The sequence below is a fragment of the Arvicanthis niloticus genome, chromosome 28, assembly GCF_011762505.2.
Source record: "Arvicanthis niloticus isolate mArvNil1 chromosome 28, mArvNil1.pat.X, whole genome shotgun sequence".
NCBI lineage: Eukaryota > Metazoa > Chordata > Mammalia > Rodentia > Muridae > Arvicanthis > Arvicanthis niloticus.
The window spans coordinates 22,765,270-22,783,388 of NC_133436.1; the positions used below are offsets into that span (position 1 = coordinate 22,765,270).

General features: G+C 42.5%; 1 protein-coding gene across 12 annotated transcripts in view; it reads right to left on the minus strand.

Annotated features, from left to right (window-relative positions):
• The window catches only part of Aig1 (androgen induced 1), a 215,036-nt gene extending 197,630 nt beyond the window's left edge, over positions 1 to 17,406 (minus strand). For 2 of the 12 annotated variants that reach the window (XM_076926898.1, XM_076926899.1), the window contains exon 1: positions 17,083 to 17,383. In XM_076926898.1, the coding sequence (XP_076783013.1) occupies positions 17,083 to 17,223 (141 nt within the window). In that variant the 5' untranslated portion in view covers positions 17,224 to 17,383. Of the gene's footprint in view, positions 1 to 2,312; positions 3,068 to 13,131; positions 16,596 to 16,752; positions 16,915 to 17,082 lie in introns of those variants that run through there. The other 10 variants (XR_013108024.1, XR_013108023.1, XR_013108022.1 and 7 more) reach the window with 10 other exon arrangements.
• Positions 17,407 to 18,119: the final 713 nt, after the last annotated feature.

The window sequence follows — 18,119 nt, forward strand, 5'->3', positions numbered from 1 at the left end:
GAGTGGCGAGAGGGGAACGGTAGTTGGGATGTGTTGTATGAGAGAAGACTATTTTTAATTAAATTTTTTTTCAAAAAATAAATACTTATTTTCCCATTTCCTTTATAAAACTGCCTGCCAACTCTGTCCATCTAAATCACATTAAGACAAAATAGAAATAAAATTACCTTTGTTATTTTTAATGAAAAAAAAAAAAAAAAAAAAAACCTTCAACCTTCTCTGAAATCAAGATAAACACAAGGCTTAATGAAAAAAGCCAACGGTTAGAGTTTTCAAAGAGGGTAGAGAAGTCTGCCCTTGTAAACCTGGGGCCTAGACACCCAAGTGGCAATGAGAAGGGACAAGGAGCACTGAGAAGGAAGAGATTAGAGCAGGAGAGGCAGTGGGTCACACTCGTGGGAAGTTTCATTGAAAGTAATCAAAGACGCAGAAAGGTATGTGTATTTTCAAATCAGCCGAACACAACAAACAAGCAAATCCTACTTGACTGGGATTCAACTGCGCCTGGCTATGTTTTTTTTTTTTTTTTAAACAGCTGGGCACAGGTCTGCCACTGACACCACTGTTTAGGTTTGGCATGAGGCCTCCCAAAACAACAAAGCAGGTGACATTCCACAAAGACGTGCTTCTAATAAATCATTCTGTCAGTTAGCCGGTAACATTTACATATCCTCCTTCCAACTCCTAATTGGCTAATCAGTTGCAAGCCCAAATTACATAGTACTGAGAGCAATAAAAAAAACCCTAAGTGTGTAAACAGCATCACAATGGACCATTGTGCCGGCAAGTTTACCCTGTGGAAGCATGCTATTTCTGTTTGGGTAAAGAAAGCCTTCATAATGAGACCATTTTTATGAAGGCCCTAATCAAGGAAAAAAAAAAAAAGTAGGAGCACAATATTTAGTTTAGGGTACATATTAGTTTGAAGAGGAATACAACTTCAGGCAGGAGGCAGAAGGATAAGCCAGGAAAGGAAGACTGGGGGGTCAAACTATTTCCTTAATGTATGCCAGCGCCACACTTTGTTTTGTGTATATAAGCTATTCTATGGTTAAATATGGTTAAAACCCTATTCTAGGGTTTTCAATCCCTCTCTTCTCTACAATCTACAAGCAACAGAGTAGAGAAATCAGGAGCTCAGGATAAACAAAGCACAGCTAGCTTAGCTTCCATGGATGGAGAAGCATTCTGATCTTAATACTATTTCTAGCAAGAACGCTTACGAGTGCTTTTGCAGGACTAGCAGCGAGTTAAAAGGATGGCTAATATTTACCACTAAATGTTCAGTCAAAGCCAGATGTGCTCATTGTAAGGTGGAATTTTTTTAAAAGTGGTTGTTATGCCTAAATGATAACTGAAAAAGAAAACTTTTTTAAAATCAAAGAAATTTTTTCACCAAAATATGTCATCAAAATATGTCCATCATAACTGGACATTTTAGAAAATCATGTGCTTCAACTTATGTATGATTTTTTTCTTTGATCTTGGGTCATTTCCCAAACATATTCAAGTCATTTTCCAATTATCTAGTACAGCATTTTTCATTATTCAACTGAATTAGAAATGTTTAAGAGCTGTATATTATTGCTGGAGTGTTTATATTTTAGTGCAATTAAAAAAAATGAGATAGCCACTAGGGGAGATGTGTAGAAAATGCTAGTGAAAATCCAATTAATCCTTGTGTACAGGGTTATAACAGTCTTGGATGTTCGTGGTTTTCATTTAGATTTGGAGAAATGGGGTCGAGGTGGTTTGGGGACTGAAGTCAAGAACTGTATTAACATAGATTTTACAAAAAGGAAGTTACACAGAGGCTCCCAGTTTCACTGTGGAGGACCGTCAACACCTGGATCACCTTTCAGGCCAGGATGAAAAAGAAGATCCACAAGGCATGGCTGTGGTCTGGAAAGTGGGGAGGTCTAGGAACAAAGACCAGGAAGAGAAGATAACCAGGAGGAATAAAACAGGAAACCACAGCAGAGGTCGGATGGTCCCCAGAAGAATAGAGACTCCCAGAGGTCAGATTCTGTGGTAGTGTTACAAGGAAGTGACCAACTGGACTAAGCATTTCTGGGAGACTAAGTTATGTAAGGACTCGGGATGTTATAGTACTAGCTGGTTTGGTGGTCAGCAGTGGCTTTAATTAGAGCTGATTCCTTGGAATGAGGTGTGTTTAAGAGAGAACAGGGAGGAAGGGGAAGCTAAAAGCAGCCGCTCTGGTTTTATTTTTCAAGTTTTGCTGAACATACACACACAGAGAAGTTGCATGGCATTAGGCAATTCAAGATAAAAACAAATTTTATTGTATTCTGTTGTGTTTGGGATGACAGATGGCACTGTCGGTTTGTATGCTGCTGGAAAGGGGACAGTCAAATGGAAAACTATTCAACGGGGAGGGAAAAGGGACAGTCTGTGTCATGGAATAGTCAGGAGGCAAAAGGTATTGAGGTCCAGTGTGCTCACACAACAGTTGACCAGATGAGACAGATGGACAGGGTTAAGTAAAGAGAAGGGGAAAGGTCTGTGCATGACCCAAAATGGAAGTTCCTTCTGATTGACTTTGTTCTCCTGAAACAAGCAACAAGGTCACCATGATCATTGACGTAAGAGTGGAATCACAATGAGAATAAGTAACTGTGGAGTCCTTTCCCCAGATGGAGCATCTACAACACAACTCCTACACATGGGCTTAAAAAGACAGCGCCAAACAGGAAACAGAAAAACTGTGAGAGTCAGAGGACCAGGATGACTTCTGTGTGATAGCTTCTTCTGGAGAGGACAAAAATTGTTGCTGCCATGAACCCTCACAACATGGTTGCCTACAGGAAAACTCCAAAGACCACACTAGTCCACATGCCAGCACAAACACAGGAAACTTTCAAAAAAGCCTCATGTCTAGATGAAGATAGGTAATGAATGGCTACTAAGGAGAGGAAAATCAGGTTTCTTTGTTTGGTTGGTTGGTTAGTTGGTTGGCTGGTTAGTTGGTTGGTTGGTTAGTTGGTTGGTTGGTTGGTTGGTTAGTTAGTTTTTCCAAGAACAACACCCCTATCCCAAATGGTCATCCCTAAAAAATGCAAATGAGGGCAACATTAATTAAAATCAGTAGGAGATAAACACACATGCATAATTCATATCATATATAACACACACATATATAAAAAACACACACACACACATATAAAGAGGCCCACAAGTCAAGAAGGAATTGGGAAGACATTGGAGAAATAGAGTGTGTGAAAGTGATGCAAACACATTGTACAAGTGATCCTTTAATAATAATAATAATAATAACATTATTATTATTATTAATTATTATTTTAAAGACAGTTCTCTGGGGAAGAGAACAAGTTGACAAAGAGGACAGACAGATGCCAAAGATACCAGGACTGAGAAAAATGGGGAAAAGGCATTCTGCAATGAGAGGACAATGCCTAGAAGCATTTAATGCAGCAGCTGAAACCTTTAGTCATACTTCCCCAGCCACACGGAGCAGAATCCTAAGTGATTTTCCTTAATACGGTGCCCCTGCTTGTACAGGCATGGCCAGGAGAGAAGTTGAGTTCACTCAAGAGCACAGATCTTCCAAGTAGAAAATTTTATACATGTACACAATGTTTCTTGATCAGATCCAACCTCCACTTACCCTTCCTACTTTCCTTTATGTATGTAAGTTTTAAAATGTAATTTTTAAAAGGACCTATACTTACTGATCTAGGCTGTCTTACCTGAGAGCTTAGCATTTAGTCTGTCTCCCCTTCCTCAGTATTACATTTCGTTAAACTATTAGTTTGTAATATTAGTCCTGAAATAACCACATCACTGCAACTCTTGGCTCTTGTGCTTGGGTTTGGCCATACAAATAGCAATTAGGGTGATACTAGAGAGCGTTGAGTCACCTAGTCAGGTTATGCAGTTAGCGACATTATCTCCTTTAATCCTCACAACAACCCTACATGGTGGGTATTATTATTCCCTGTAATAAACGAGACAAACAAATGAAACAGAAGCATTTAGCCTTACAGAGGGTAGTTAATTTGTTCAAAATCAGAGAGCTGATAGAAATGCCACAACTGAAATTCACTGTGACTCCTGAATCTAACCACTTATCTCTTACACTATATGGTCCAATAGACACATAGTATCATAATATTAATGGGTTCATATGTTGACTATAAGTTCCCCAATAAACTGTCAGCATAGTTTGCTGAGAGTTCATGTGTATCATTATCATTTTATATTCAACTATAAAAAAATGCCTTGAGAAATATACATGTTCTTTCGGAGGATACAGTGAGTGATAAATTAGCCACAGACTTCTGAAGATTTCTGTGGGAGGAGCTCTGGCTTCGGTAAGTTCTCTATCCCTGACAGATGTCTCTGAACAGCCTCAAGAAGCGTTCTCACCTGCTGCTTTCCTCCAGGCTGAACCAGCCAGGAACACTAGACAGAAGACAGAAGCAAAGGTTGGAGTTCTGTTGGTTATTTTTCTGTCACTGTGATGCAAGACTGTAACCAAAGCATCTTAAGGGAGAAAGAGTTTGTGGTGGTTTACAGTTCCAGAGGGGTAAAGTCCAAAATACCAGGTAAGGCCATGACAGCAGGAAAAGGAAGCAGAGAGATATTTCATCACACGAAGAACGCAGAGAGAAAGAACAGGTAGTGGGAGGGGGCGGGGGGGAGACCATGAACCCTCAAAGTTCATTCCCAGTCCCAGTGATGTACTTCTCCCAGCAAGACTCTCTCACTTAAAGGTTACATACCTCCAGAGCCGCCAACTGGAGACCAAATACCTGAGCATATGGGAGACACTGTTCTTTCAAAGCTCCATGGGGTCTTTTTTTAACCTTACTTAATTCCTCAAGGGACCCTACACCATGTATGAACACACAGGCTACATACTTAGCAGGTCCCTCAGTTTGCAGCTTGCAAGGGTTATGGTGTGCTACGGATTTCTATGCCCTATGTCCATAGGTAGATGTTTCCTTAATTACACTGATTCAAATTACTTACTTATAGTAGGGCAAAAATCCTGCAGAGAACTGAAGTGATCTGTTTGAACAAGTAATATAGCATTTTTCAAAAGGGAGAATCTGTATATGTGTGTGTGTGGGGGGGGGGGTGCCTATTTACATGTATGCATGTGGACACTAGAGGTCACCTTTGGGGTTCATTCCTTAGTAGCCATCTATCTTGTTTTTGAGACAAGTTCACTCACTGGCCTAGGATTCACCAATTAAGTTAGATTGACTAGTTAGGGAGCCAAGAAGGACCCACCTACAGCTGCCTCTAATTCTGTAGCTGAATTAACAGGTCTTAGCCATCATGCTTGGCTTTTTATAAGTGAGTCCCAGGGATGAAACTCAGACCCCCATGCTTGTGCCACAAGTACTTTACTGACTGAGCTCTGTCTCCACTCCTGTGTCGAGCGTGAGGGAGTTGGAGAACATGACAGAAAAGGGATGTGTCATGGTACAGCAGAGATTCTTTCAGCAGACTCCTGATGTTGAGGAGCCAACTTTTCAGATCGGACCTCATAAATCATTCACGACCATGCGACGTGCAACCGTAACGCAGTATGAGAAGAACACACATGCAGACCCTAGGGTTACCAGACACAGAAGACCATTCTCATCTCTTCAGCCATGGTGATTCTATACTAATTAGGATTAGGACATGAAGACTTATGTTTGGCTCAAGTGTTTATGAGCCCAAACCAAATGTAGCTAATGCCAATGACTTTTATAAACTCGGAGTTAAAGACAGCTAGTCACTAACATTTATGAGCTATGTGGCGAAAGGTTTGCAGTGCCCGGACAGGAAACTGGGAAGCTGAAGCGCCTTGAGAGATTTTTGGCATTTGTATTGTAGACATTCCAATCTAGAGGGCTAGCAAGACCGAGCGTAGACAAACATTTGCTCTGGTGTTGGAAGGATAGCAAAGTGATCTAAAGTTAAGACAGGTTCTTAATGACTTAGTACTGCTCTTCTGTGTCTAAGAATTTATCCCAAGAAAAATAATCACAAATGTGCATAAGATGGATCTATTCCCACATTTGCTAGTACAATCAACAGCCACAGCCATATGAAGCAATATGGACTTACTTTAAAGTACAATGGCATGGGAAAAGATTTACACAATTTTCTTTAAGATTCAGCCATTAAAACCATATTTATGCAGGCTATTTCTAGAGCCCGTCCAAATGGAGCAAGCCACCTTCACTTACCATTCCAAGTGATCGCTAAAAAATGGATCACAAAAAGCAGCTATCATTGAAGTTTGGAAAACACACTATGGAAGGGAGACTGACCCTCCCACAGATATGAATAAGAAGCACAGGATGAGTTCCCAGGACTTGTAAATCTCCTTTGTTCCCCAGGTGTGAGCTGAGGGCAGGCTGCCCCCAGAAACTGGACAGCAAGCACTGACAGAAGAAAGCCCTCAGGAGACGCTTCTTCTCAGAGAGACTTCTGCACTCTAGAAATGGGGAGTCCACCTTTCTCTACCTACCACTTTGGTGTAATTATCTCCTCCCCTCACCCCTTGGCATTCCAATAAAAACCATTCCTCTGTATTAATTCAATGGAAAAATAACTTGTCCAAGAAAATAAGCACATGGTAGGTTCTGAACGAGGGATGTGTTTTATCTCTTGCTTTTTTCACAGTAAAGGCACACCCCGGCTGTGTGGACCACTGGACAGCAAGGGAAGTGAAAACTCAAGAAGACCCCATGCTTTGAGCTAGGGGAAGCAGGACACAGAACACATGACAGACATGACTGGAATTAAATATGAAGACTGTGGACACACAAATGGGTAAGAACTAACATCAGTCCCAGACACAAATGCAAAAAACCTAAAGAAACGGATTGGTGGCTTCAAAACCTAAACTGCCACCTAAGTCAATGTTCAATCCCCGGCTGACCTTAGTGGTGCAAGCTGGGACTTGAACAGACAAGACACAAACATCAGAGCGCACTGAAAAGTCTACTGATGCCAAAGCCTCCATGAAACAGAAACCCAAACAGGCTGATACCTGCTAAAACAAACCAATGATTAACATTTCCATCCAACGTTGAAATGGCCCAGAATCTCGAATATTTTCTTAAAAGTTCAGGTTAAAACAACAACAAAAAAAAAAAAAAAAAAAAAAAGACTTGATGTGCACAAATACACAGAAAAACACGGTACTCAGTATATATTTTGTAAATTGACAGATGCTAAACCAAAGTTGGTCTGGACAATTGGAACCCCAAGGCAACGAATTTAAGGCAATTCTTTGGAAATATCCTTTAAGGTAACTGTGAGCAATGTTGAATGGATGACAAAGAGAAGTGGATTGCCAGGCAACAGCAATATAAAAAGGAACCAGATGGTCACTTCAGATCTAAAACATACACTATCAGTTCTGGATGAGTCTGTTGTCAACTTGACAGAAGCTAGAGTTATCTGGAAAGCAGAGCTGCACTAAGAAGACTCCTCCATCCAGACTGACTGCAGGCAAATCTGTAGGGCATTTTCTTGATTAATGATTTAGCATTCATTAATGATTTATGCCCAGCTCACTGGGGGCAACGCCCCTGGCTCTTGGATGGTATAAGAAACAAGGCTAGTCAAGCCAGGAGGAACAAGCCAGTAAACACCATTCCTCCATTGCCACTGCTTCAATTCCTTCCCTGACCTCTCTCAGAGACTGACTATGGCCCAAGAGTTGTAAAATAAAATAAACCCTTTCCTTCCCGAGGTTTTTGGGTTTTTGGGCATGGCGCTTTATCATAGCAATAGAAACCCTAAAGGAGACAATATCCAAATTTTAAAAACTCTGTAGATGTGCGTGATGGAAGAATGAGGGCAGTAAAGAAATCACTACCTTCAGAACTGGATCACTAGAAATTATGTCCCCGAAAGGAAAAGGGGAAAGACAACCCATCCAAGTGTGACCAACTGTGACACAGTAACCAAAAGGACAAAGTCACAGAGAGAGGGCGAATGAAGGGGCACAGAAAGAATACCCAATGGTTGAAAATTTTCCCAGCACTCAGGAGGCAGAGGCAGGTGGATCTCTGTGAGTTCCAGGCCAGCCTGGTCTACAGAGTGAGTTCCAGGACAACCAGGACTACATAATGAGCTGCTTCCCGCCCCCCCCCCCACTCGACCCTACCAGAAAAAAAAATCCCAAATTGAGTGAAAAGAGTAAAATGAACAAACCAACAAAGACCCCAGCAATTCCAACTGCCGCACAGCTCAGAAATTCTCTCCTGCATATTCATGAGAAAGAAATGAAAGCCTGCGGTCACAAAAAGATGCCTGATTGTGAATATCCATTGCATCTCTACTTATAATAGCCCAGAGTAGAAACAATCTTGATGTCCTTTAATATGTGAACGGTTAAATAACCTTGGTGCATCCATTAGCATAAAATACTAACAATCTATGACCATCCAGAGACTTATTCTGAATTAAATAAGGCGATTCCAAACAGCCAGGTATGTCTGGCTCTACTAAAATAACATTGTTAAAATGATCTTTAAAAATCACGGCAAAGGAAAGGAAATTAAGATTGCCAGTGGTCAGGGGCAGAGTGGAAGTAAAGGTTGCATTAGATATCCCCTCATGAGAAGATGGACAGGTCCACACCTTAAATGCTTCAGGTCCTGTCTCTTGGATGTCTTGCAATCTTTGATAAGCAGATCAAATAGAAGAGACCTCCACATAACCGAAACAGATACAGCTGGAACTCAGACCCTGTCAGGGTCTCTGCACTAACGTGTAGCCATTCACAAAAGCACTGTGGTGCCCGTCTTCCACAATTAAATGGATGTTTATGGTGGCCAAACAATCCCACTTGAAATACACACCTTCTACGAGGGGAAATTTATTTTCATACAAAAATTGGAACACAAATGTTGACGGCAGTACTTTTCACTATCACTACTAACATGAAAAAGAGACCTGAATGGAAACTTGGTGTCCTAAATTCAATCCCTGGAACACACATAAAGAGAGAACAAGAGAACACACAGAGTTGTTCCACTAACCGCTACATATGTGAAATAGTACATGCACACACACACACATGAAAGAGAGAGAATAAAAATAGATTAAACAAAATGGACAAATTGCGGTACATTTAGCGACAGTGAACACATTATTGATACAAGGCAGCATTCATGAATTCGAAATCTATTGTGGTAAATGAATTAAAAAATAGATTTAAAAGCACACAGCAGCCTTTCTACTCTGTTTCTAGGAATAAGGAAGACCATAGAGAAAGAGCACAAATACCACCTGTAAAACAAACCTGCGGCGGACAGGTCAAGGGCCTGCTTGACTGGGAAGGAAGGAGCAGAAAGGCCAAGTTATGTTTTGGAGAGTCATGATAATAATCACAAAATGCCATGCATCCATCTAAACCTAGAAAAACTACATAGAAGAGAATCTAATATACGGAAATTAAAAATAAATTTAGAGAAAGTATGCACAGATACTGATCTTGTGTATCAATAATATGTGTATGATATGCAATAATATGTGTATGACTGACAGAGTAAATATTAAATTACTACTAACATTGGTATCTGAGTAACATTTGTAATTTGAAAGTAAGTTATAAATAACATGCTCTTCTTGTAAATCTGGTACACATATATGTATATGTATGCAGGCATGCACATATCTGTGGTGTTTTCTGTATTCCTATCGGCACACAAATGTCCAAAATAAATAACATCTCAGAATACTATAATGTAAAGAAATTAGGGAAAACTGAGCTGGAAATTCTTTCTTCCCTATGGGTTCATGTATTTTACAAATATTTCCCTTTTAATTTTTTTAGACTTCAAAACAATAATAATTTGTGATCATAGTTGTACAAGTTTTCTATAACAAATACATATTGCATTTGAAGTTAACATTTTCCACGATATAAAAGCTTCTGTGATATACTAGACAGAGAAGGGCTGGTATGCTCCTCTCCCCCCACCTTCATCCCCCCACTCCAACCACCCCCACAGAATATGTTCTACTCCACAATGGAGCCTGTCAAAGGGTGTGTCACTTTCAAACAGAGCCTTCTCACTACACTGGGATTCACTGCACTGCAGGAGAGAAATGAGCCCTGTAACAGTCTCCCACTGGCTGCACAGAGAAAGCCTTGCTATTACAGAACCCCAGGCAGCCAGATTTTTCCGAGCTTGGTTGGAGCACAAGAACATGTGATTCAATGTGGAAAATTGTACTATTGTTCACGCCTCCACAGAAACATGTGACGTCTCAGGGCAACACAGAAAAACAGATGAAAACCCTCAAAAGCAGTTACCAGTCTTGCTAACTGTTATACCAGACGTGGGGGAATGGCAAGGGTGGGGAGAGCAGTGACCTCAGCCTTTGGTCACATGACTTTCTGCAAGCTCAACACCATTCTGAGCTAAGAGAGGGAGAGGTGAAGAAATCAGTTCTCCTCCTGCCACTCCAGTGACCAAAGTAGGCATCTGCTCTATGCCTGATCCAAACGAAGCCGGGGGGGGGGGGGGGGGGGGGGAAGGGAGGGAGGGACAGAGACAGAACGAGACAAAGACAGAAAGAAAGACAGAGGTAGAGAGACAGAGTAGATACAGAGACATAGAGGGAGAAAGGGAGAAAGAGACACAGAAAGACAGAGACAAAGTGACAGAAAGGAAGAAAGGGACAGAGATGCAGAGAGAGACAGAAACGGAAGAGGAGGAGAGGAGGGGAAGAGATGGGAGAAGAGGGGAGGGGAGGGAAAAAGAGGGAAGGGAAGGGGAGGGGAGAGGAGGGGAAAAGAGGATTGGATTCAATGCAAAGTATTACTCTCCCCGTTTTTCTCCCAGATTAGGAAAAAAAAATTGCTGGATCCTTCAAGTTTTCACACACATTTGAGTGGCCTGCAGAAAAATCATGCAGTTACATCCTCTGTGTAATAGCCAATAGAATTAAAAACGAAGAAACATCTAACTTTGTTCAGCAAGTAGTACTGAACAAGTGGCCTCCACACAGCACCTGTGGCTTTGGCTGGGAAAGTACACACCACAGTTACATAACAAATCCAGAATGCCAAGACATTTTATTTCCTATTCAGATGAAACCACAGACTGCAGTGAAGTAGGCTCTTGATAAGAATGTAAGTGAACATAAGAGTAACGCACATGCAAAGTGCAGCAGGCTTAGGGTGTGGCTTCTGCCTTTCACATTTACATAAATGTTAAACATTCTCCTGTCTAAAACAATACACACACACAGACACACAGACACACACACACACAGACACACACACACAGACACACACACACAGACACACACACAGACACACACACACAGACATACACACACAGACACACACACAGACATACACACACAGACACAGACACACACACAGACACACACACACAGACACACACACACAGAGACACACAGACACATACACACACACACAGACACACAGATACACACATACACACAGATACACACACACACAGAGACACACAGACACACACAGACACACACACACAGACACACACATACACACACACACACAGACACACACATACACACAGATACACACACAAACAGAGACACACAGACACACACACACAGACACAGACACACAGATACACACATACACACAGATACACACACACACAGAGACACACAGACACACACAGACACACACACACAGACACACACATACACACACACAGATACACACACAAACAGAGACACACAGACACACACACACACACACTCCAGGAACACTGGACTGATCATCTGCTGTAGCCTGAACAGCCCAAGCAAGGTCTTCCATATTGGAGCATTTATTACTCTGTCTTTCTATGTTTTGTCCTAAATTCTTTTTGCAAAAGATAATAGATACGATGATAACAACAAAGTAATGCAACTCTCAATTCTTTCACTAGGATAAAATGTAAGACCTTGCTTGCCTTGGTCTCTCATAAAATTATGAAACAGTCGGCTGGAGAATGTTTAATTAGCTGAACATAATGACACACGCTTTTAATTCCAGCATTGAGAAGAAAAGGGGGTCGGAGATGGGGGCGGGGAGTAGGGGATGGGTGGGGCAGCCTTCTTGAGTTCAAAGCCAGCCAGGGCTACACAATGAGAGTTTGTCTCAAAAACAAAGCAAAGAAACAAAAGAATATTTAATTATAATATTAAAAAGAGATTGTCTATCATGTTACTAAGTGTGCTATGAGGATCTAAGTGCCAGACTTGAAGAGTCGGTGCCTAGGAAGACTTTGCTCCCTGGCATGATGTTACACATTCACTATTCCAGCTCTAGGAACAGTAAGACAATGTAACTATTTTGTGTGTCTTGGCTTCCCTGAAGATTACCTCGATATGTTCTTCAATGGTAATAAGTAGCCTACCACTTGATGTATATTTTTCTGTTCTGTTTTCAAACTGTAACGTTCTGCATGTTTTAACTATGCCATGGTTTAAAGCCCCTTAAAGCACAGTTTGATAATATCTGCAGGCATTCCACATTAAGTTACAAAACAGTACAGTCCGATCAAATTAGAATATAGGCTCGATCACCTGATAATCTTAAGATGCTACTTCTGGCTGCGAAGGTGTTAGGGTTTGCATGTGGAATGTTTCCCTTTGGCTCACATGTTTGCACACTGGGTCCCCACCAGCTGACCATGTTTTGGAAGGTTGTAGAAACTTTAAGAGATGAAGCCTCCTTAGAGGAAATGAGTGCAGAGTGGTGAGCCTTGAAGTTTTGCTCCCCAGCTCCATTCTCTGCTTCCTGCTGTCAGAAGCCCTGTGACTCTGCTTCACACGCCTGCCGGCATTTCTTCCCCTTCATGATGTTCTATACCCCCACACACTGCGAGACAAATTAAATCGTTAGTCCCTTAAAGTTATTTTTTGGAGGTATTTTGTCACAGCAAGGGAAATAATTACTAACACAAAATACGGAAGTTCTAGTGGGGGATGTGGCGCACACTGGGCACTCGGACCCTCGCTCACACTTTGTGCAAGGGGGTGAAAGACAGCAGTCTGTCGATGCCTGAATCCGAATGGATCTAATGCGCAAGGCACGGCCCTAAGAAATGATCTCTCTCAAAACGGTAACAAAACCATAATGGGTGAGCATACCAGACCTTATTTATTTATTTATTTATTTATTTATTTATTTATTTATTTATTTATTATTTTACAAACTTGAATCCAATGTCATTGCTTATCTTAATAGCAAGTATCCAGTTGATTCTGCCTCCACTGTTAGACATTTTACTGTACACATCTAAATAATGTTTGGGTTGAAGTACTTTAAAAATGGATTTGATATTTTGGGAGGAGGGAGGACAAGAAAGAAATTACTCATCAACTATTTGCAAAGAGATTGTTTCCACTTATTCAGACATTCACTAAGACCTACTGCTTCAAGAACCACCATGGGGGCTTAGACAACAGAGTTGCCTTTGGTTTAATCTGTCCTGTTTTTCTTCTAAGTCTTTATTTTAATTATCTTTGTATTATGTACGTTGAAGTAGAATCAGACAGCTACTGAATACAGGAATGAGTCCAGATCATCTGAAGTAAATCCATCAGTAATGACATTGACTTAAGAGAATATCCCAACCGTTTGTTTAATTTCTTCTCCAGCCCATTGACAATTCAGAGTAGTCCTTCTGGCTTAGTGTGTTATATAGCAATAGTCCCTGAGATAGTTCAAAGCAAAGAAAAGGCCTTGCCTTCTCCATGGGGCTTGGTCTTTATAGAACCTCCCACTGTCCAGTGTTACACATACGCTCACCCCACATGATGAAGCAGGTAAAATCCTGTTTCCATAAAGTCCAAAACTGAAGCAATTTTCTCCTATGCCTAAATGGATCGATGAATCAATGAATGCAGCTGTGAGGACGTTTTCTCTAAGCCAGAGGCTGGGCAGCCAGCAATGTTCTTCTGTTTCTGCCACAAGTTACCAAAATTGTAGTGGCCTAAACTATATACACTTATTATTTTATAGCTCTGGAGGTCAGAAGTCCAAAACAGGTTTCACTGACGTAAACTCAGATATCAGCAGATCTGTATACCCTCCATAAATGCTAGGGGTAAAATCTAATTCCTTGCTGCTTCCTGGCCTGAAAATCCCCTCCCCAATCCTCACAGCCAGCAGGGTTGTCACTTAGTCCCAAGGTCACTTCCTCCTCATTTTGGGTCTTCTCCCACTTTGTTATTCTGCCTTTAAAAGGGCCCATGTTTGCATAGAGCAGTCACTTATTCTGCATATTCCTGAACAATTAATAATTGTTAGCAACAATTAACTTAGTTAACAATTCCTGAACAATTGCCTGCTACTTAACACAGTCAGGAGATTCTGGGCTTTAAAATGTGGAAATCTTTGGGTCCCACTGTTCTCCCTACCACATTAAAGTGGTCTTCTCCCACTTGCTAACTTGAAGTCTTCCATGGCACTCTAGTTCCCTTGCAGTCTCTCCACACTAAGGAAAGCAACTCTCAGGCAATAGCAATCTAAGGTCACTGGTAGCCATGAGCCATAATTCAGCTTTGACCACTGGCTCTGATTCTGCTGGAATGACACTCCTATTCAAAGAAAGATTTGACCGTCACGTAACCATCTGTGCCTGGATTCGTGAGCCCAAGTTTCCTGAGTCCCATTCAAGTAAACTGATGCCTCGGAACTAGATTCTAACCGTGGCAGTAATGATTAGTGGCCTCACATGCAATCCAAATTGGCCAGAAATGGGGCCTTCTGGTTAAAATTGTGAAAAGCAAAGGCCCTCTTTGAATACTACCTAGAATCATTAGAATTTCCCAGTGTGAGGACATAAAGTTTACTCACTCTTGTTTAAAAACACACAGGAATGTAAAATTAAACAGGTAGCTTATGTGAGGACTCTCTTTTCAGGCCATCACAGGGGTCTGACAGATCGGCTGTTTGAACAGCTGTACAATGCTCCAAGGACTCTAAGCCTTTAATAGAAGAATAACACTCTGCCTGCTTTTTGGAATATACTTCAAAGGTAGTTTCTCTCAGGAACTACTAGTTAAGTGTAATTATTCCATTTCAACCAGGAGCCACAGACTGTGACAAGTCTGAATGACTGGATTAAGACTCTAGATAAACAGAGGGCTAAAACGAAAGTGTGAAATGAAGTTTCAAGCCTGAGTTTAATACTGGGCTTCCAGAGAAAATCTGTATAGTTAAGTGCTATTAAGAATAAATGGATCCAACAATTGCATACGAAAATAGAAAGGGCATGGCAGCCTGTCAAACTACTACCATTTTCAATCACATGAGGGTTCGTGGGGCGGGTGCAGGGGGAGATCGTTTCTTGTGAGCCTCATTTTCTAGTCCATAATAAGCACTGCGGATGTAAGGCAGCAAGCCTGTCTTGGGTTACCCAACACTTCCAATTCCTAACGACCTCTCACCCAATGACCTGCTCTCTGCTCCCCCACAAGAACCATGAAAGGCAAAGGCACAGAGGAACACTGTCCATAGAAGCTATGGCTTCATCCTTGGTCACACTCAAATAGGCCAACTCAAGGGAAGAACTGACTCAGGAATGAGAGAAGGCCTTGATTCAAAAGGAGTTCTGCTTGCATCCTAAAGGATTCTGAAAACGTAGGCACGTTATTTTTTTAATGGCATGGGAGCATCACTACCTTAAGTTCACTCTTAAGAAGATACATTATCCTGCTGCCCTGTCAGTGCACTAAACACTTTGTATGCAGAATTACCAGAGCCTTGGGGCTACTGAAGATTGAGTACACTTTGAGTGTGCAAACATCTGCTTGCTGTACCACACATCTGGCAAAGCCAGTCTTCACTGACTAGCCAATCAGCCCATCCAGGAAGGTAATTCTGGAGATAGCCTCCTACTTGAAAGCTACAAGGAACTAAGAGCAAATCCCCATCATGTATGTGCTCCTCATGTGGACAGACAGTAGGAAGAAAAAAAAAAAACACTGGTGAGGAATTTGTATGTTTAGAGGGAAGTTAATTCCAATAAGAAGTTGAAAAGCCCAACTCAGACAATAAATAGCAGGCAACCCTGTGCAAATAAACGGTCTTTTGAAAACATCTAGCTGCATCTCTTTAGACATCTTAACACCTCTGAAAAGATCTTCAAATAGGTTTAAATTTATCAGAATGAAGGGTCAAGAAAATTTGTGCCAAACTTGTGATTGTGACAAGCTTACAGACATAATCTCAGAGTCTTAGCATTGCAGGAGTGGGTTGTATATTTTTCTACATGGTCTTTGGATGGCTTTTGTTTCCATACACGACCTATGTTTGATAACCTTTGAATGTATTTATGACTCAGTCCTGGTGACTTTTCAAAGTTCTACATCTACCTCAAGTCATCACTAGGCATTGTGCCCCCTGATTAGCTACAGGAGTAATTTCGGTACCCAAAGTATAAAAACTTAAAAATAATAATTATAGTCGTCTGCTCCTCGTTAAAATTATCACGTGTCAACAGAACAGATGATTATGCATACTACAAACTTTCACTGTGGAACACTAGGAGTTCAGTACTTGCCAAGTGGAGCCCCACCGTGAACTGCTTTCAGTGTTTCTAGAAAAAAAAAAGAGTTATAAACAAATTGTTGACAGTGGGCAGAAAAGCATGTGCAGGGGGTTTTATTGGGTGATTTCTCTCCAGAGGAGGTGTGTTTGGGTGTTTCTAAGCCATGCTCCATGGAACCAGACATGTTCGGGTGCTGCAAGTTTACCTTTGCAGGTAGCTCTGGAAAACACTTCGGTGGAGAATGAACCTGAGGGCACTCATGATCGAAGCCAACAGAAGCTTTTGGTGGCGCAATCCTCTTCCCGGGTCACTTCTTAGAAGCAGGCCTGTGCCCATTTGGCTGTGATCCCATGTTTTCTTCCTTTATCTACCAGGTAAAGGTGAGAAGGGCATCCAGGCCTTCAATGGAGCCCAGTGTGACTGTTGTTGGCAAGCATGCGTTTTGGCGCTCCTGTCACACACACACACACACACACACACACACACACACACACACACACACACACACACACGGTGCAGCAGCCCACGGCCTTACCAGATCAATGAAGGTCAGGAACTTCCAGCTGCCCCCGTAGGTCTGATGCGAGGGCATTTCGATGGCCTTGTAGTTGCACAGGATGGAGCAATAGGACAGCAGGATGGCTACCCGCAGCACCTGGCAGGGGACAAGCGCCATGTTCGCGCGGCCTGGCCCCGCCGGGCTGCTCGTGGGGAGGGCAGGCGAGCTTCTCCGCGGTGCCGGGCGCCGTGGGAACCGGGGCGCGGCGCGGCGAGGGGCGGAGCGTAGGGGGCGGGGCGTGTCCCTCGGGACAGCGGCGGCGCCGAGCGCACCGGCGACCTGCGCGGGCGGGGCGGGAGTGCGGCCGACGTGGGCTGGCGGCCTGGTGTCATCTCTGGCGTCATCTGCGTCATTCTGCAGCTACATTCGCTGTCCCGGCCGGGCGCCCCCTAGGCGGTCCGCGAGGCCCGCCCCCCGGCCTCCATGGTGGCAGCACCTCCGGGACAACCGAGGTTCCAGACGGGAAGGACCAGACCGAACCGGTCCGGATCTGGCATCCCCGGGGAAGCTGGTGCTGGCTGGGAAGATGCTTGATGCCATGGCACCAGATAGAGTCAGAGCCTATAAAACCACACACAGTCCCCCTCCAGTGACACCCATTATTTAGGATTCAGTTGAGGGTTTAAGGTCAATGAGCATTTATGACTGTGAAACCCCTTATAAATTCCACGAGGCTTTATTAATTTATCAGTATGCACCAGAAGATGCAACACGAGCTTTGAACAAATTCTTTCTAAACTTTTTATTACATGTTGTGTGTGTGTGGAGGCGGGTGGGCACGCAAGTACCACCACGGGACAAGCGTGAAGGCCAGAGGACAGCTGGTGTGAGACCCCTCCATCGAACTCAGGTCATGAGGCTTGACAGCAAGCTTCTTTACCAGCTACTGACCAGGGCAAGTTTTATAAATAGAAATCGGTGCTGATTGCCATGACTGCTACGAGACAGCATTCCATTTTAAAGCTAAACCACCCGGAGGATGTAAATCTCACCCACGCATGTGTGATTTAATA